This window comes from Pagrus pagrus (assembly GCF_965226575.1).
Source record: "Pagrus pagrus genome assembly, chromosome: 6".
Classification (NCBI taxonomy): Eukaryota; Metazoa; Chordata; class Actinopteri; order Spariformes; family Sparidae; genus Pagrus; species Pagrus pagrus.
Window position 1 is genome coordinate 21,423,885 of NC_140190.1, and position 21,162 is coordinate 21,445,046.

A 21,162-nucleotide genomic window follows, 5' to 3' on the forward strand; every position below is an offset into this window, starting at 1 on the left:
ATGTCTGATGCTCAAACGAAGGACTGTTTATGTATCACTATGTTTACCAAAATATTATTTAATGTGTAGGCTATTTTAAAAATACACAAACATGTTAAAAAAAAAAAGTTAAAAACCAAAAACAAAAAAAAGTGGGAAAAAACTATGACAGGGATCAGGAGGTAAAAAAACAGTAATTAAAGGAAAATGTAATCCAAATATTAAATTATGTTTGCACTTCAGGTGGTTCTCTGACTGCTTAACAGGAAACTGCTGTAGCCCATACTGTTAAACAAGGAAACCACAGCTGTCAGCTGGTTCTCTTCCTGTAATGTCAGATGAGTTTCTGCGCAGGACTGACTCACTAAGTTCAGTGTGGCTCGTTGTGGCTTGTTGCCTTATGTGTTTTAATATGGCGTATACCTCTTTCTCTATACTTTATTTTTCTGTTTTTTTTCTTCTGTTTTCTTTGTTTGTTGTTTTTTCCCCACTTGCTTTCCCTCCAATAATTAAGACATACATTACTTTAGAACAGCACCTGAACATCAAAAATGTTTGCATGTTTTGCACTGATTTCTCCCACCGAGAAGCCAATGAAGATTTTATTCTTAATCAATCCGTTTTTCTAAATGAAAGGTCCGTTTCTGTAGCCCACAGAAGCTGTGATGTTATATACAACCCACAATATAAAAGCAATGAATTGATGAAGAGAAACGATGTTTGTCTTTCTTTCTTTTTCACTTTCTTTTTTTTTATCGTATTCTGTATTCTTAGTGTGGGGTTAAAATTTTAAGGTTTCCAAGGAGAGGGGTCAAAAGTTCTTGGCCGATACAATGTTTCTTTTGTTGTTGCATAGTTTTCTTTATTATTGTTATTAATTTCCCTTGGAAGCAAAGATTAAGATGAAATAATATATATATACTGTATATATTCAAAAAATAACTGAACTGCTGCTACATTATCTATGAAAGAGCACACATCATTCCATTTATGAAACAACCCAAGTCATATTTTGTGATGAGGCTCCTCATTTAATCAGCAGAACTGTGTGAACACTGGCACAATGTGTACCACTTTCAGAATGCAATAGTTATGAAAAGTGAGGGGTTCCACATTTCACTGTTTACTTATTGTGTCAGTTCAGTCAGAGATGACAAGAAACTGTCGATGGTGTCGCATTTGCTTGTCGAAATCAGGAAATCCTATTTAACTTCCTGTCAACACACACACACACACACACACCACACAGTTCTGGTTTACAGGAACAAATGATCGAGTTGACGACATCTGCCGTACAAATGTAAAGGTAACACTCCACTCCAACAAATACCTTCAATAACACAAAATGTTGACTTTTAACTCTAAAATCTGTAAGCTTGAAGCTGTTGTGCAGTTCAGATATGTTTCATTTTATTTCGAGGACACCCACAATAAACTGTGGACGTGTTTTAGCTTCTTCTGTAGCTTCTGCCATGACAGGGGACTTGATGTTCCCAACTCTTTTATAAAGCGTTGGTTGTACATGTGATGGATTGTAGTGATAATTGTCATTTAAATATTGTTTATGTTAATGATCATCTACCAAGTGAACGTAATCAGATCCATATTGTTATCAAAGTAAGCAAGGAAATGTGAAACAATGTTATGTGTTATTATTACACAGTATTATTTATTTCACATACTGTGTTCTTGATCTTGAACATGGCAAGCTGTTTCGTCTGATATGACGGGAATCCCCACACATGCACTTTAGAACATCAGCCAGTCAGTCGTTGTACATATAAACTGAAGTTTACAAATATACACAATTCTGTACTCAAACAACAATGACATTTACATCTTAATGTATAAATGTAAATGTAAATAAATGTTTCTTAAAAATCGAATATCTTTTTACAGTAACACTCTGAGTTGAGGCTTGCTGGTAAAGTTGTGGTGTGGAAAATTACTCTGAATCACTCGTCCTTTTCATGCCCTTATCTCAGTAACTGCAGACGTAGGCTGTGAGAAAGATCTACAACAAAAACTACATGAATTTGTATCAGTTTAGCAAACTCAGGAGGATAGCTAGATAATGAAAAATAAAATGAATCACTCAATTGGTTTGAATGAATGTGTACATTCGTCGGTGTTGGAATGTAACCAAGTACATTTACTTAATTACTGTGCTTAAATAGTGCGTATTACTGTTTCCTGCTATACTTTATACTTCTGCTTCAGCACATATGTATCACAGAGAATATATTGTGCTTTTTATTCCACTTCATTGACAGCTATAGTTACTAGTTACTTTTCAGATAAAAAAAATTGGTTGGTAAAACATCACCTTATAAAATATGCATTGTTACTTTTTATTGAGACCTTTTACTTGAGTCAAAGATATCAATATCTTTTGGAAACATAACAAGAGAACAGAAGGATGGAGATTTATTGTTGGCTTTTCCACAAATAAATAAACAAAATCTGAATCAAATAATCAGAAAGTAAGAAAATAAGAAACACAGAATATTGTAACTAGCTAATGGCTACTGTGGCTACATTAGAAGCCAATAGCAATCTTCTTACTGATAGTTATTTTAGAAAGTAAAGTTTTACTATATTTGATTTGAAGCCAAAGCAAAATCAGCTACAGTGGTGTTAAAACAGTGAAGAGCTGCAAACCGCACACATTTATTGGAGTGCAACAACATAAAAAAAATAACCAACGTAAATAATACAAACCTATCAAAATAAAACTAAACATGAGTTGTGTATAAATTCACCTTACACAGACAGTATTCAGCGTCATTCCCAGTGTTCCTAATTACCTCCATTAGTGCTTCCATATGTCTATAAAAAGTTCCCTCTGCATATGCAGCATGCATTTTTTACCATTGTATAAATATTTGTCAGACTACTGATTTTTTTTTTTTTATAAAATCAAGCAATGGATCAAGTGCAATACCTCAAATATCCAACAACTTAATTTGCATTTGAAACTGCTGAAATTATGTCTGCTTAATCTAGAAGAAGTAGCGATGGATCTCAGTGAAGAGGAGTCGGCCCCTCTGGTGATCAGAGACCGGGGAGGCAGCCAGAGGTCCAGTTCAAGCACTGGTCCCAGTTTACAAGTACACCTCTACTTCCTCCCAACCACAAAGGAGGCAACAACAATACATATTTTGTGTGGACAGATCTCTGCTGAAAATGTCTGCATCCAAGTGGGCAAAAAATGTGGTAAGATTTCACTGGATGGTCATGAGACTGACTGAAGGCTGTATAAAATAAACTGCACCCTATTATATATTTCAAAAACATATTTAACATTTCTCCGAGTTTCTTAAATTTGCAAGTGTGGATACATCGTATTGCTAATTAAAGCATCAACTGGTCAGTCATGCTATGATGATATACTGTATGTGGTCTCTTTTTCCAGGAATCTTACCAGTGTACCAAAGTCTTTTTGGTTTGGCATCAGACGATCTGTCATTTTGGTATCCTCCATCACACATGTTCAACACAGAAGAAAACTTACTGGTCCACTTTAGAGTCCGGTAGGTGAAAAAGAAAACTATAATAATCGTGCATTCACTCATTTATCTCAAGAAGTATATCACTTCATTATTTTATGAAATGGGATGTAAAAAGGTAACCTGTAAATAAAAAAAAAAGAGACATTAAGAGAAATAAAGTATATTTTTAGAAACATTTGAATGAAAAAAGACTGATTGTCATCCTTTGTTTGTAGAGGAAGCTTGTTCTCTAGTACTTATCCCAAAGCCAAAGAAATATTCTTGTTGTTTGATCTTGATCTTACAGAAAGCACACAGCATGTTAAAAAGTATATATGCCTATTCTAAGAAGTTATCTTCGTCAAACAGTGAATATACATATTCCTAGAAGTTAACTTTGTTCCTGGTAATAATGTCATTCTATGATCAACAATAGACTTCATTTTTGGTTTGCAGGTTTTTCTTTGGAAACTGGTTTGGACAAGGACCGAGAACATCATACCGCTACAGTCTGACCCGAGGCAGATTCACTCCAGTGCTTGACTACAGTGTCATTGAGTATCTCTTTGCTCAGGTAAAAGTATAAAATACTTCAAAAAATGTAATTTATTGCCTCATTGAGTAACATCATTTCAAAGTACATTTTATTTGAATTCAAAACAATGTGTATTCAGAATTTATTTGATGTAAATCTACAATACTCTTATAGTATTATGTAATTTTGACAACTCCTGAACTCCTATACAAAACAAAGAATCATCATGTCAAGGGAGAAAAAGGTCTGATGTTATTTTCATATTACTGAATTATTGACTCATCCTACCCACCTAGTCCTTTCTGGCAAACATTCTCATTGTTCTCTATTACTTATCCCAATATCTCAAAATGTTTGGTGCTTCAAGATGCAACCAGTGTCACTTTTTTAATCTGATGGCAAACAGTAAAACACCAGAAAAATTTCCATGGGTAACTTAGTAAGTGGTTTATATGTTTAATGTTTATAAGCAATAAAAATTAGCAGTAAAATCACTATTAACTTAGGTTGAATTAACTTTAAATGTACCATTTAATAAAGACTATATCGATCACTGATTTTTTTTTGATTCATAGCTGCGAACCGACTTCATTGCTAGTGAGGCAGGAGTGTCTCCACCTTTGAGTGCCCAAGAGGAATGCCTTGGCCTTGCAGTGTTGGACTTATGGAGAATGGCTAAAGAGCGCCATCAGAGTGTAAAAGAGCTCTGCAAGACTGTCAGGTATTTACATTTGGATTGTGTTTCATTTTATCCAAACTAGACCTCACCAATTAAAGTTTAAACAACCAATACATTTTCTTCTATCATAAACAGAATAACTATACTCTTCCTACTCTTTCAGCTACAAATCATGCCTTCCAAAGTCACATCGCCATGAGATCCAGAAACGAAACCGCCTGGACCGTTACCGAATCAGAAACACCCTCAAGCGTTTCTTAAAGAAGCTTGGCAACTGCTCAGTAGATGAGTGCAGCTTGAAGCTCAGGTACCTGATTGAACTGACTGGCATCGAACCTTCTTTGGGAAACGAAACCTACCGAGTGAATGTGTCTGCCTCTCACTCGAATTCAGCTTTCTCTCTTGTTCGGGTCACTGGAGGAACTGGAATTCAAACCAGCGGAAGTCATCCTGATGGTGCCCTGGTAAGAACAACTCAAGTTTGAGTAGAAATGGGGCATAGTGGTGAGCTAGTCATTCTATTAGATTACCTGAGCGCTCTTATTTAAAAAGAATCTGCGTAGCCATGCTTCTTCTGCTTTGTTTTGTTATCTCATTACATGGAAAGTACTAAGGATCTGATCAGCTCAGCTCAGCTGATTGACGTAGGTCTGCTAGTTCATACATCAACAGACCATATTCAAACAGCAGCCATTTTCCTCTGACGTTAAAATGCTAGGATAATGTTATGCTGCTTTATTCTGGGCTGTAAATCATTTAAAAAATAGGTAATCCCACAAATCATTATCTTTTTACCACGTCCCAGTTGATCAGCAACTGAAAACGAACGTTGGCATTCAACAACTTCCCAGCTGAGATTACCATTTGATTACATTGACTGTGTTTCACTTCCATGCTCAAATAAATGTGTCTAAGATGTGCAATGATTATTAGAATTACTTTATTTATTTTAGTTTTAGATTTCCATCCAGAATTTCCCCATCGAATGTCTTTTCAGTTGTTGAAAAATCCTTAAAGTGAAACTCTTGCCAAAATGCAACCAGGCTTTTTTTGTGAAGGAACCTGAGTCAAACCTTTGTGTAAAATCATAATTACGACGAAAAAGCCACTTTTAAGATTTACCGTATTTTCATTTTTGGGTCAAAATCATTTTCAATGGCGTGCTAGGGGCAACATTGCGGCAGCAGCAAAATCGCTATTTTTAAAACACTAAGAAGACTTGACACAACATGAAACTTTGCTCGTAGTATCACCAGGGTCTCTACACATGAACATGAGCATTGAGAACATTGTTTGTGTACACAGAGTTTACTAAAAAGGTTTTTGAACTACTCACACTAGCAGTAGCTTGCTCCGCTCGCCGCCGTCCTGCCAGTCGAGATGCGTCGATCCCTGAGTGTGACGTAACATGGAGGAGAGTAAAGGTGGAAAGCTCCTAATGCACAACACATGAAACACAGCAGTACGACATTTGAGCTTCCCACACTGAGTCTTGTCTTGTGTTCTCAATTTTGCTTTGCTTGTAACCTGCATTGCATTGTCTTGTGATACGGTCTTAATTGTTTAGCTGTAGCTCACTTTGTCTTTGTAAAACTCTCTGAGCTCTGCATTTATGATGACTTTATTTGGCCCTTCAGAAAACATCCAAATGTAGCCATCCAAGCTCCACTGGTCATATCCCCACCCATGAATTAATAGACCTCTCTTCTTCTTTTTTCTGTTGCAGTGGCAGACATTCTGTGATTTCAAAGATATCATCGACATCAGTATAAAAAGGGCTTGCCATGAGCAGGCTCCACAAGACAGCAGGATGGTGACAATAACACGCAAAGATGACAGATGCTTGGTAGGGGAGGGATCTTATAATCAACACTTCCCCAATCATTGTTTTCTGTTTATTGACAATGTTCCTGCTATGATTTGATCTAACACATGCATGTTTATTTATCCTTGGTTTGCTCAACAGGAAGCCAAGTTCCAGAGTCTCAAGTATGCACTTTCATTTGTGTCACTTGTTGACGGCTACTTCAGACTGACCACAGACTCAAGCCACTACTTCTGCCAAGACATTGCTCCTCCAAGTCTTTTGGAAGGGATCAAAAACCATTGTCATGGCCCAATCACGTGAGTCAGTTTGATTAAAACTGAATCCAGTGACACCATTCACATGCAGCTGTTTTAGATGTTTCCTTCATATCTTGTTTGATCAGATCAGAGTTTGCCGTCAACAAGCTGAAAAAGTCAGGTTTTAAAGGTGGCACGTTCCTTATTCGGCAGAGTCCCAAGAACTATGACAACTTCTTCCTCACTGTTTGTGTTCAGGTAAAGATTCCTGTTAAAGCAACACAATGGGCTTTTTTCTTTGAAGAGTAATTTATTAATTATGTCTGTGCACATTTTTATTTTTACTTTAGGGAGGTGAGCACAAAAAAGATGCCCCATAATTGATAAGAATGTGACAATGTAATGTATGAATTTTAAAAGTATGTGTAAATCACAAGACTCAGTTGCAATCATAAAAGTTTAACTCTATGCAGATGATACACTCGTTTTTATGAACGCTGTTTCTGATCAAAAACAAACTTGTGAGAGAAGTATCTGCACACTCCAATTTGTTCAAAAGTCATTACCATGTCACTCAGATTTGTGTGTAGTCTGTTTTCTGAAGTCTACTCCAGAATCTTCTTCCAACAGCCTTTTCAGTGCTGTAAAGGTTTTATGTACCTTTTTTTTTTTTTTTTTACAGACTCCCCTTGGACTTGATTATAAAGACTGTCTAATTATTAAGAATCAGCAGTTCAGTCTTCCTGGTGTCCAGAAAACATTTTCCAGCCTGAGAGAGCTCACCAGCCATTACCAACACAACAAGCTGTTACTGGCTGAAGTACCTGTCAAGTTGGCCCGCTGCTGTCCACCCCGACCCCAAGGTGTGTTTCTCATCTGCAGTATGTGCAAAATGAAAAACTCAGATCAGATTTACTGGTTAATACTGTGTTAAAAACTGATTATATTTTTTATATATATTTTTAATGCCTGTCGCCGGGTTGGATTCCAGCTTATCTGAGCTGGATAAGTTATAACAGTATAAAACTATTTTTCATGGTGTTGTAAGGATGATCTGAGGGATCTCACAGCCTGAGGAAAGAAGCTGCTCTATAGTCTGGTGGTATAGTAACATACAGCACTAAAACAACGTTTACTTCAGTTCACCACTGTCATCTTCTTTCTACAGAGTTCACCAGAATGAGCAAAAAAACACTGGTAGCTTCACTGCAAAGTCTTGTGTAGCAAATAAAATCCAAATTTGTCCATATCAAGAGAATTTAAATAAGTGTTTACATCCACACTAGTGTCCACATATGATAGTACTGTATGTCGTGTTAAGTAAATTTAATATCAGACACTTTGAGACTTTTACTCAAGTACTAAAGACATTCACTTTACCAAAGTAATCTGTTAGCACAATATCTTTATACTTGTGTATGACTTTTGGGTAGTTTTTACAAAACTGGATATATAAATTAACTTGTGGTCACTCATTTATAATAATGCAACAACCTAAAAAACACCATTTCTTTGTTGAACTGAGATACGTGCCTGTCATATTTGCAACCGTCATGGACTGTATAGCAATAAAAACGTCCTCTGCTATTCCTACAGAGCTCACAAATCTGATCATCATAAGCAACAGCAGCGCTGTAGAAGCTCAGGGGTCACCGACACCTGAAAGGAACAAATTCAGTCACATCCAGTTCCACATGATCAAATATGAAGACCTGAAATGGGTAAGATAACTCAAACTGGACCAGACCTAATACTATAGTACCACTACTGGTCTTCTTCCACATTATTTTTCTTACTAGTTCCTCCTCCTGCACTATCACCTCTGTTGCTACAACTAATCCTACATTACCATGACTATTACACGAGAAATGCTGCTACCATGGTACTCAAGTCAAACTAATATAAAAAGGTACTTCAAAGCTAAAATGTTCTTTATGATGGAGAACACTTTAATGTAGTTTCTGTATGTATTTTTCCTGTAAGGATGAAAGCCTCGGTCAGGGATCCTTCACTCGAAATTTCAAAGGCTACAAAATAGAGATTCATGATGGGAAGAAACACGTGACCGAAGTTTTCCTGAAAGAGCTTGATGTCGCTCACAAAAACTGCTGGGAGGTGGGTTTCTTCTGATTGAATTACTGTTGTATTTTGTTTTTCAAATGTTTGTCATCTAACTCATGTTGTTGTCTTGTCTCTGCCTTTTTCTTAGTCATTCTTTGAAGCTGCCAGCTTGATGAGTCAGATTTCTCACAAACACCTCCTTCATGTATATGGTGTTAGTGTTCACAGAGTAAAAAGTGAGTTGAAGCCAAACTGCAGCTTCTTCCAGACTATCCTTTAATTTGCTAGTTTGATGACTGTTTTTCTCATCAGCGTCAAGAAGCCAGTGTGCTTGATGTTTTCTAGATGTGTTAATGTTCTGTGAATAATGTTGCGCAAATGTAAATATTTGTGATTATTCTCTTCATATTGAGCAAAATAACTATCTTCACATGAAATCCTAATGTGACCCCGACTCAGTCCCTCGTCTGTGGGCGAGCGTTTGTGTCTCTGTGTTTGGTTTGAAGTACAGCTGTAGAAACAAACCTCGCTGTGCCTTACAGACATCATGGTGCAGGAGTTTGTCGAGTACGGGGCCCTTGACCTTTACTTGAAGAGGGGGACGTCTGTGTCAGTGAGCTGGAAACTTGACGTAGCCAAACAGCTCGCGTCTGTGCTGATCTTTCTGGTAAGAGAAACTTTCTGAGGTAGAGAATTACCAGATCTTACAACAGTAATGGCACTGACCCAGTCTACACCAGTCCACTGATCAATTGTGGGCTATTTTTCTTTCATATACTTCTTCTTCTCACAAGTGGAAGTCCAAAAACACATTTTTATGTATTTATTTTTAACTTAAATGTCTGTTCTGGAAATGTATGCAAATCAATTAATTTTAATAAGATAATGCTTAATTTGCATATTTGATCATAACATTTCAGAAAACTTGTAGCCATGAAATTAATTGTATTAATAATCAACTGGGGAAGTTTCACAGCGATAACTATGAGTTCAAAATGTCATCCTATTCACCTGTAGTGACTTTATTCATGTCAAATATCAAATGTAGATTTGGGTGTGATGTTTGATGTGATTTTGGATGTTAAAATACATGACTAGTCCCAAAATATAATTTGTCCATTATAAAGACCAAAATTTACCCGCCCTCAGAAGCAATATTCAATTTGGGTCTGAAACTTGGTCAAAATGGCCGATACTGATGACCACTGTCACGGTTTAACAAAGGGGACCCAAACGCAAGACATACAGGCAGACACACAACAGAAAAAAAAGTGAGGTTTAATCACAAAAAATCTATAAAATCCAAAATTCAAACATAGAAGAAACATAAGACACATAGCAAAACCAAGTCCAAGAACAACAGCGAAAACAAAGTACAAAACACAAGGACACAGGCAGCAAACGCAGGTTAAGCATGAGGAGAAGACAGGGAGCCGATGCTAGACATTGGACTAACATGGGGAAACAGATGACCTGACAAAGATAAAGGGGAAGACAAGGACTTAAATACACAAAGGGTGATTAACTGATAGAGCACAGGTGAGGAGCAAAATGGGCGGGAAAATGGACAACGGGAGGAAGTAGAAAGTGAGACATGACACAGAGGGATATAACTTCAAAATAAAACAGAAAACAACAAAACCACAAACTCAAACTATGACAATCACACAATAATGAGCCAACATTAACCTGTAACTGTCTTTCAGGAGGAAAAGAACATCGTTCATGGAAATATCTGTGCAAAAAACCTGCTGCTGGCCAGAGAAGGTGACCCGTCACAGGGCAGCTCTCCTTTCGTCAAGCTGAGCGACCCCGGCATCAGTGTGGTCACGCTTGGCCAGGATGGTAAATAAGAAAGGTTACCATGTCTGACAGCATCAGGTCCATACTAAAATGGACCAAAGAAACAAACAGATAGCCAAGCATAGTAATACAATATTAAAATAAGACTTTACAACATAAACAAAATTATATTCATATCCACCAAGAAAGTATAACACATTTAAATTCTGATACCTAGCCTTTATATGTCTGTGTGCATGTTTGTTTAGTGATCCTGGACAGGATCCCCTGGGTGGCCCCTGAGGTGCTGGAGGCCCCGGACAACCTGACTCTGGAGTGTGATAAGTGGAGCTTTGGTGCCACTGTGTGGGAAATCTTCAACAGTGGAAACAACCCACTGCAAGGCTTGGAGTTGAAGCAGGTACTCCCCCTTATTCCTGATCAGTCAAACTGTGCACTGAGCGCTGATCAAACATCAAAGTCCATTAAATAAGCTGCTCGTCAGTCCAAGTGACTTTAATATATGCTTCATTTGTTTATAGTTCTGAAAAGGGAAAATAGATTGAAGGAAGGGTTAGGATGGGACATCCTAACCCTTCCTTCAAACAAACTGAAACTGAAGGGGCAGTGTGTTTAAAAGAACCAACATCTATAGAGCATCTGAATCAAGATACAGCAGAAATTGTATTGATTTTCACCCTATCCCAACATCAAAATGTACAGAATAAGCCCTCTGGAATCACAGGTCAGATGGCATATTTTTTAAGTTTAGCAATGATTAAAAAGATCTCGCCAAAACACAGAAATTAAACTAAGAAAAAAGAAAAACAGAAGAAGGCATATAAACAATTAAAATCATAAATAGTAAGTGCAGGAAATATATAGTGAATCATTCTTCTTATGTGTTTCCTGTAGAAGCGGAAGTTTTATGAGAGCTGCCGGCAGCTGCCTTCCTCCCAGTGGACAGAGCTGGCTGATCTCATCAGTCAGTGTATGGACTACCGTGCAGCCTTCAGACCTTCCTGTCGCAGCATCCTCCGTCAGCTCAACAGTCTGATCACTTCAGGTAATGATCACGTGTAGCATTACTCAGCTGATAGTGAGACAGACAGTATAAACCACTCATCTAAAAATATATCAAGTTGAAGTTTCTTTACTTCAGTAAAAAAAAAATGATAAACTGTACCAAAATCTTCTGATCAATTGTGATCATATGAATACAATATATTGAATATAGGAAGGAGAGATACGCCACATCAAAACTGAGGAACAAGGCATGCCAACTCAAGTGAGGAAAAACTTGCCATGTTGAGGGAAAAAAAACCTTTTAATGGGGGGGAAGAAGATGGAAGAAACCTTAGGAAGAGCCACAGAGGAGGGATCCCTCTCCCAGGACGGACAGACATGCAATAGATGTAGCTGTACAGAAAAGAACAGCAAAATCACAGTTTACAAATTGCATTAGCAGACTATCTGATCCAAATTGTAGTATAATGATTGGCATGTTCATTTATTTACTTATCATTTGCATTATTTGTCCACTCTGATTTCATGTGAACTGTGTCTACATTATTCCTCAATGGGTCATTGTAAAATAAAGAAAAGTACAGAGGCTATTTCCTGGCAAAACTTAACAAACATATGATTCACTAAAAAAACACAGTTCCAGATACAAAACATACTAATCAAAGAAATACACAACATTCAGAAACAAATACAGCATGACTCACAGGTAGAAAAATATCCTTTTTTAAGTTTAGTTGTTCAATCCAAGCTCAACCGCCTGGCATTTTATGCTGACTCATAGCACCACCTGCTGGTGTGGAGGGCAAATTACTCAGGCAAAGACTGCCAAAAGTCAACTCTTTGTTGGATTTATAATTTAACTTGTGAGGCATGCAGCTTTTGATTCTGAAGCACGGTGTATTAGAAATGTGTTTTATCTTTGTATTAATTTGTTAATGGTTGTTAATTTCCCTTCTGTTTGATCCTGAAAGTCTTTCTCAAAACGGGTAGTGCCTTAGGAATCTGGCTACTGAATGAGAAGAGATAACCAAAAACCATTACTGTGAAGTTTTCTTGTTTGGTGGCAGACTATGTGATACTACACGCCACTGAGCCGGTCACACAGAGCCCTGTGTGGAGAGCCCTCAGCCCAGCTCAACACGACCAGACGTTGTTTGAGGAGAGACACTTACGCTACATCTCCCTTCTGGGGAAAGTAAGTCTGCACTCAACAGACAGCATGTACATAATGGGCACTTTAATGATCATAATCTCATGAATATGTAACTAATTATAAATAGTACAATGTAATTGTATTCAGTAACTGACTGCATTTCAATTTAATCCCTGAATTATCATTAAGAGTTAATTGGTGGTGCCCCAAACATTGTGTTTACTGGACAAACTGATGAATAATCAGACCAGAGCGTATTGATGTTATGGAGGACAGCATTAATTAAAGCTTCTATCATCATCATATTATATGAGAAAAAAGTATTATATGATAAGCTCTCTCTTCTCACAACAAACCTCCGTTTTATGTGTACCCTGACTGACTGACTGACTGCCACAAAATCTTTCCAGGGAAACTTTGGCAGCGTTGAACTTTGCCGTTACGACCCACTGGGCGATCACACGGGCGAGCTGGTGGCTGTGAAGAAGCTGCAGCCCAACAAGCAGTCGACCCTGGAGGACTTCAAGAAGGAGGTCAACACCCTCAGTGTTTTCCACTGCGACTACATCGTCAAATACAGAGGAGTCTGCTACAGCGCGGGTAATAAAGAAACTCACTGTAGCTCATTAAAATAATCAACTCCAGTTCAGGAACAAAATTGTTACACTGCTTAGATTTTAGTTCTTATTTCCTATTTTAAATTTCATGTTCTCTGATCGGCAATTTTCCATTGCTGTTAGTATGTGTCCGACCTCACGTTTTAATATAAGTGAGTAATAAATACTCCTCCCCATAAATACGCATCCTGTAAAACCCAATAAATCACTGAGATAAATCTACTCATGTTTTCTAATGAACTTAAAAGATAAGATGATAAAATGTCCAACTGATCTTGACTGTAACAATTGCAAAAAAAATGTACAAGTTATATTATCAGAAATTATTATGGAGTTATGGCTGTTAACAGGGAGTAATAAGTTCAGGTGCCAGTCTAGAGTATTTGACTGAATGTGCTCCTGCGTTTGACCAGCTCATCATGAAGTGAGTGGGAGACATTGTCCGAGATGATGCATAACTTCACCGCCAGGAGGTACAGCTCCAGCTCCGCCCCAATAATAGGCAACAGGCTGCATGCACCTTGACTCATGTGCATGATTCTTTGAACTGCAAAACTGCAATGTTTATATGCGTGGCCAGTACTCATTACTCTTCAGTGCTAGTTTGTTTAACATTTGCTTTTTAAGGTGGCCATGTATTTGTATGTTTCCTACGGTGCTTTCTTAAAAATACACTATGTGTATTTCATGATCTCCCCTGCATGATCTGAGTCTTTAGCTGACACCATTGTCCAGAGTGACTTGTGACCGATTCAAGAAATGAGAGATGATGTGGAGCATCTTCTCAGTTTAAAAAGGTTTTCCTCTGCTGAACGATTTTAATGTTTGCCCGTTCACAGGTCGCCTCAGCATGAGTCTGGTGATGGAGTACCTCCCCTACGGCAGCCTCATTGGCTACTTGGATAGTAACCGACATAACGTCAACACCAGGCGGATGCTGCTTTTTGCTTCTCAGATCTGTAAGGTAAGAAGAGTAAAACATATGAGCTAAACATTTCATTATTGGGTGAAAAATACATTCAAATTTGTCCCTCACAAAAACAATCACTGAGAGGAATCCTCAAGAAAAAGATAGAGGTAATTCCTCCCGGAAAAACAGTAACAGAAATTTCTGCAGGAAAGTAACTCTACTGCATTTATTTATTAGTGTTTATTTGGGAGATATCTGGCGAGAATTTGGACTGAATCCTGAAGGAAAAGAAGATTGTTTTGGCAATCAGGAATCAGAACCACCTCACATGTTATAGCCTTCCATGCATGCGTCAAAAAAAATAAATTGTTTTATTCTTCTGAAATATACAACAAAGATAGCTCTCTGTGAGATGACCCTTTATTTTTTTAACTTCATTTTCACTGTAAGATAATACCAAGGGTCAAATGTATTTCATTTTCTTTTTTTTTGCTGTTTCACATTTCCCCAGGGGATGGAGTACCTGCAGTCCCTGCGTTATGTGCACAGAGACCTCGCAGCCAGAAACATCCTTGTGGCCAGTGACACGCTGGTGAAAATTGCCGACTTTGGGCTGACCAAGATTATTCCTTTCGACAAGGAGTACTACCGAGTCACTCAGCCTGGAGAGAGCCCCATTTTCTGGTAGCTTACCTCATGTTTGAAACCTAAGATACTCTTAAATCAAAGGTGTTAAAGCAGAAATTTGTAACTTTCTGCAGTTTGTGGACCCTGCTGCAAAAATTGTTGTGGCGGGTTGTGTGGAAGCCTCCTGTTTCCTCCTGTTTCCAGTCTTTGCACTAAACTAAGCTAGCCATCTAGCTACTGTCTGTAGCCTCATACTTAACATACAGATACAATAGTGGTGTCAATCTTCTCATCTATACCTCTGCAGCAGAAATCACATAAGTGTATTTCCCAAAACGTCAAATTTTCTATCTGATAATACAGAAACAAATGTTTTGGATAAAGCCAGCCAGTAGGAAATAGGACATAATCAAAGATCTAAAGTCAGAGAATATGGTGATTACTGTGTGATTTTGCTCTGATAAGTAGCCATCCTTTAAATGAAGATTATCTTGAGTTCAGTTCCTGACCAAACAATGCTCATCTAATTGCAGGTACGCTCCAGAGTCCATCAGCGAGTCCAAATTCTCCCACAAGTCAGATGTCTGGAGTTTTGGCGTCGTTCTTCACGAGCTCTTCTCCTACTGCGACATGAACTCCAACCCAAAGAGAGTAAGAAGGTTTACTATTGATATGTATATGGAGGGACAATGTCTTTAAACTATCAATAATTGTGTAACGGTACTGTTAACACCATTGTGGTTTCACTGTTTTAGCTATACATGCAGGAGATTGGACACAATGTGCAGGGTCCATCCATTTCAGTGCATCTGGCAAATATTCTGAAGACTGACTGGAGGTTACCCTCTCCTCCAAACTGCCCACCCAAGGTATGTTCATTCTATGTGGGTTGTTTCCTGAAAAACAGGAACCTTTTTGGAAGTCTCTGATCTCGATTGTAAATACCCTAAAGGGCAGGTCGATTACTATGTATTTTTTTCCTCCAGTAGTAATTCCTTTTTTCTGATTCGAATCCGGAAATTAAAATTTTGGTCAAAGTTTGAATGTTTAAGAGTCAAAATTCTATTTTCCGATGCCCATCTGAAATCTTTTTTCCCACGTGACGTAACATAGATCTTTGCATGACGGCATTGCTACACATAAACCCCCTTAGGCCTTAGTCCATAATATAACAGATGTAACGTATATAACTTATGTCATCTTTTCCTAAACCTAACCCAAACTGCGACCATCACATATTTATTTTTGTTACCATAACTGAAGGACACCTGACAATGTATCTGCTCTCCACAGAGGTATATAAGCTGCATGCAAAATTGAACTTAGGCAGTTGCACTGCATGCAATTTAAAAGTGTAAAGTTGTGTCAAGATCGGGTTGCTCAGAAGATTTTTATGTTTTTTCTCATTGTAACACCAGGTGTACGGTATGATGAAGGAGTGCTGGGGGTTCAACTCTGAGGAGCGGCCGTATTTCTCCAGCCTGGGAAACCAAATTGAAACCATCATGCAGGACGAGAGAGAGAACCTGAAAGGCTAACAAGGAGCCTTGTTGTGTCTCATGGTTAAAGTTCAAAATTCAGTTTACAGAGAGATCTGAGAAAGCTGTTTTTGTTACCAGTATCATTTACAAACAAGCAGATTTGATGTAAATTCCTGCCTCACCAGGAAAGAGGTCAACAAAAGGCAGATGAAAAATAGAAGTTACCTGGATGTAACTTCAGTTCTATGAGTACATGTGTACAATCTATCGCTAAATACACTTTTAGTCCAACTGTGTCCTATGTAAGATCTTAGTGTGGCTCATTTTATTGTGGTAACTTGTAGTCAATTACAGTCATAACATGTGTAAGAGGAAAAACTGTTTAAATGCGCAAAGCCCTCATTTAAGTTATTTTTGTCAAATTAATTAAAAGATATTCAACTACAACTCATTGCTCATGCCATTATTATAACAAATTAAGATACAGTATAAGCTAGAAAATGTAAGGCACATTGGAATGCGCAATGCAAAGGATGTGTTGGATGACATATGTGAATTTTACATTTGTGTCTCCAAAAAATGAAATGCTGATGTGTTTAAAACACATGGCTGAATCAAAATCATGAATAAATGTTTTGTCAAGACAATGACTAAAATGTGAAGTCACTTTGAGATGTCTTGGCCATAGTTTTTGAATACTGGTTGTATTTTTATGACCTCTTCCAAGGGGATATGTTTTCACCTGTCTGTTGGTTTGTTGGTTTGTTTGTCAGGAGGATTACACAAAAACTTCTGAGGGATCTGCAGATTCAGATCAAAGGCACAGATCTAGGAATTTCTTTCCTAACTTTTTTTTAACATAGTGAGATAGGGCATTTTTCACATTCACGTTCATTTCTCAGGGATTAATGTATGGATCTGGATTTTTTTTTTTTAAATCAGGCCTATTTTGGTGGCTGGTATCTATGTATGAGTCAGTTTTGATGCAGTTCCCAGATCTGATCATCTTTTTGATTTTGATTAAAGACATGTATATTTCACAGCTGCAAATAAAGCAAAAGTTTCCAATAGCTGGTGATATACTGTAGACAAGTCAACACCATTTTTGACCCCAAATAAGCAAATGTTTTCTATTCAGATGTTCAGATGTTATACATGCACAAAAACGTACACAACACACTAAAGAAAAGGGAAATCTACGGTGGCCCTGAAGTTCAAAACACAACATTTCATAAAACACACTCAGGTGTTGTTGTGTTTTGACCTTAAAGCCCACTGTATAAACTCCAAAAAGCATATGTCCACTTAAAGTCAGGATCTACCATTTTGTATTTGTAATCCACTGACCATGACACACATTATAACACTTGCTGTGTACATTGTTCTTCTGATTGTAACCAATAACAACCAACCAACAACATTACTGTCATTAACAAATGATTGATTTTATTCTTCAAAAGCAGCCTGAGTGCTCTACCTTTTAGATAAGGTATTAGGTATACAACACAAGTAAGCTAATAAACCATTTCATCACGCCACATTTAAGATGGGGATCGTGTAATTTGTGCCACATAAGATCGATTTGAGCTGGAAGGAATCTGTGTGCGACTAAAATGTATTTATAAAAGCAAGGGTCGTATCTATCTAGTGTGGAGGGAAGGCGTAGTCCTGCTATCTTCACACCCTTGTGGGAAACAGGACCGAGTCCTGCTTTGGCCAGACACATCCCCATGTAAACATCATCAATGGGAAGAATGGTGATGGACTGAGACATACTGTATATGACCGAAGCTGAATAACCAGACAAGAGGAAGCCTCCACCACCACAGTAGGGGGGATATGATTCTGACTTATATACCGGTACTGGGATAAAATACTTGCTCCTAGATGATCTAATTGGCCCTGTATCTTGCCTTAGACGGCCAGTATAGAGATGCTTCCTTCCATTATTGTCATTGAGGCTCTGGAGATACTTGACCATGTTGTCTGTGTTGGCAAAGACATCATCATCCCCAAAGAGCAGGAAGGAAGCGTTTGGACAGTTTCTCTCCATCCATTCCAGGAAGAGTATCTGCTTCAAGGTGAGGTTGTAGAATGTGTCTCTAAAGTCCCACTGGAGGATATCATTGTGCTCACGTTGCTCAAACTCCAGTAGTTTGTTCAGTCTTTCTTTCTCAAAACCAGAATCCATTGTTCCTGAGATGAAGATCCTCCGGATCCACACACCATTGTGTAACCTCTCTTTAGCCCAGGTTTTGCGCAGCACCTCTCTGCGGTCGGAGTTCACAGGAGTGCTTTTAATGACCAGAAGAAGGAAGACTTCTGCTGATTTCTCAGCTCCTCCACATTTGTCAGGAATGTCCAAAAGCATTGGGAAATGGCGACAGTGTCGATAGTACAGAAAGTCTTTTATATTAAGAGGAAGAGAGTTGAAGCCGGTGACGTTGGCCACAGACGTGTTTTGTTGACATCTTGGCCAGGAGTACACATAGGAGCTGTTTTTGGTGGATGGCATCATGTGACCATCGTCTTTTTTCACATATTGGACCCTGAAGATGTCTTCAACCTCTTTATGGAGGTAAAATACCATAAATCCTCCAGTTCCCAAAAGCAACAAGAAAGTTCCTTTTCTCATCATCAAATCTCTGCAGCGAAAAGAAAAATCAGTTTTCTCATCAACACATCTTAGTCAGAAATAAATTTAACATATTGAGGAGTATTTAGTTCCTAAAGTACTGAGGGTTTCAGGTAAATAAACCTTGGTTATTTTTAAGACACATTAAAGGATAACTACCGTTTTTTACAACCTGGACCCTTTTTCTAGCAAAAGATATGGTCATATACTCACCCAGATAACTTTGGTGTCATTTGGCGTCGTTCGGACGAAATTAGATCCAGTGTAGCGTCGATATATCCATATAATGCGAGTAACGGGGCAGCGACACACAGCCTCTATATAACGCATTATCTGCCACGAAACTAGTTAATTTCACTAATATTTTGTTACGATATGCTAGCGCTATTCCCCTCTGAGTCCGGGCTCGTCCGTTATCAACATCCGGGGTCAAACTAGCAGTAGCAGCTACAGGTAAACAAGCCGGCTGTCGCGGGTGCGCGCGCAGCTCAGAGACAACATCTTCCAGGTCAGAGGTAGTAGCTCAACCTACAGACCCCGGATGTTGACAGCAGACGAGGCCGGACTCAGAGGGGAATAGCGCTAGCGCATCGTAACAAAATATTGGTGAAATGAACTAGTTTCGTGGCAGATAATGCTCATAGAGGCTGCGCTTCGGTGCCCCAATCACTCGCATTATATGGATATATCGGCGCTACACTGGATCTAATTTCGTCCGAACGACGCCAAATGACACCAAAGTTATCTGGGTGAGTAAATGATCATATATTTTGCTAGAAATAAGGTCCAGGTTGTAAAAAACGGTAGTTATCCTTTAAATGCTTATGGAGAATTGCATGTATTTTTTTTTTAAGATAATGTGGCTGCACTTTTGGAGACGTCCTGATCACCACAAGGCTTTGGTCAACTCAAAACTTTACTATTATTGAAAATTATGACACCATTAGGAGCCCATCCTGGCGCACCCAATCAAAAGTGAGCAGAGAAAGTGTGATTAAGTGTCCTCCAGGGGGGCCTTAAAAATGAGAGAACACAATGCAGTACCACATAGGTTGTCCTACATGCTAGAAAATAAATCTACCAGTCTCTAAATGGTTAAGTAGTTAAAAGTGTGTGTTAATGTGGGCCCACCACCTGCAGGGATTGGCATCAGGGACAGGTGCAATGTATGTTTGGTGGCAGGCAAAGGCAGGGACATAGGCATCCTGACCCCTGGCATCACAGACTGGTCCTAGGGACATGGAATGACACCTCTCTGGTGTGAAAGGAAGGCGGGCGGTGAAGCGGTAGTAGCAAGATAAAATTGGATTCACCTCCACGCTTCTGTAATTTGACTGGAGGCTGCTGACCCCCAATGAGAGGAAGAAAATGGATTGATCGATTGATGTATAAAATGTATTTGTATCAAAAGGATTTTTTCAATTTGCTCAATGCTAAGTGTAGTGTAATCTTTGACCAAAGAGAATTTTGGACGTATTATGTTGAATATTTTACCCCCCATCAAAAAATGGAACTTTCCTATGGTGCCTGTTGAGAACAATCAAACATTCGTGGAACCTGTTTGATGACTTACTGGCTCTTTGTCCACAGCCACAGCCTGTGACGCACAACCACACCTCATGATATGAAAAGTAGGCAATTGCAAGTGGAGTGGAGTTTGCCTCACGGTTTTTGTTTCCTTGTGTGGGACGATCACAAAAAGGTCTTTGTAACATTCTAAGACAAATGGGTTTTTTTTCCAGCTAACAGAAGTAGCTGAGGAGTGAGATAATCACCTTCTAACAACATTTAATTTTAACAACAAAAGGAAATTGCAATGATTGGTGGAGTAGCCAAGTTTTGAGTATGAATATAAGTGTACCTTTCCCTCGTTATATTAATTGAAATCACTTTTTTAACCAGCTGCAGGTAAGAAAGACACAACCAACTGACTCCCAAAGAAAGGGGGGTACAGTAGTCAGGAAGAATGCACAATAAAAGCACATAACAGTCTCTACAAGGGAAAAGGGAATGAAAAGATACATTAAAGATTTAAGTTTTCAGATTGAAAATTAAATCCGACCTTCAAACCACATCATCTTCAAGTAACACCTCAGCTTGATTTCAAATCAAAGTATGTGTA

General features: G+C 38.4%; 2 protein-coding genes across 2 annotated transcripts; one reads left to right on the forward strand and one right to left on the reverse strand.

The window, feature by feature from the left end:
- The first annotated feature begins 1,204 nt into the window (after positions 1 to 1,204).
- jak3 (Janus kinase 3 (a protein tyrosine kinase, leukocyte)) lies at positions 1,205 to 16,989 on the forward strand. The gene is made up of 24 exons (XM_084355427.1): positions 1,205 to 1,285; positions 2,986 to 3,195; positions 3,395 to 3,512; positions 3,927 to 4,044; positions 4,581 to 4,726; positions 4,848 to 5,148; positions 6,411 to 6,530; positions 6,651 to 6,808; positions 6,895 to 7,006; positions 7,431 to 7,611; positions 8,345 to 8,469; positions 8,732 to 8,863; positions 8,958 to 9,045; positions 9,352 to 9,476; positions 10,516 to 10,654; positions 10,861 to 11,012; positions 11,507 to 11,657; positions 12,685 to 12,812; positions 13,181 to 13,370; positions 14,227 to 14,351; positions 14,809 to 14,981; positions 15,458 to 15,575; positions 15,680 to 15,793; positions 16,343 to 16,989. The coding sequence occupies exons 2-24, from the start codon at positions 2,997 to 2,999 to the stop codon at positions 16,460 to 16,462; spliced, it is 3,333 nt and encodes a 1,110-aa protein (XP_084211553.1). The 5' UTR covers positions 1,205 to 1,285; positions 2,986 to 2,996; the 3' UTR covers positions 16,463 to 16,989.
- A 908-nt stretch (positions 16,990 to 17,897) lies between these two features.
- On the reverse strand, positions 17,898 to 18,995 carry LOC311258098 (N-acetyllactosaminide beta-1,3-N-acetylglucosaminyltransferase 3-like; the record flags this gene model as incomplete). The annotated part of the gene is made up of 1 exon (XM_084354146.1): positions 17,898 to 18,995. One exon carries the CDS (start codon positions 18,993 to 18,995, stop codon positions 17,898 to 17,900), a length of 1,098 nt encoding a protein of 365 aa, XP_084210272.1.
- Positions 18,996 to 21,162: the final 2,167 nt, after the last annotated feature.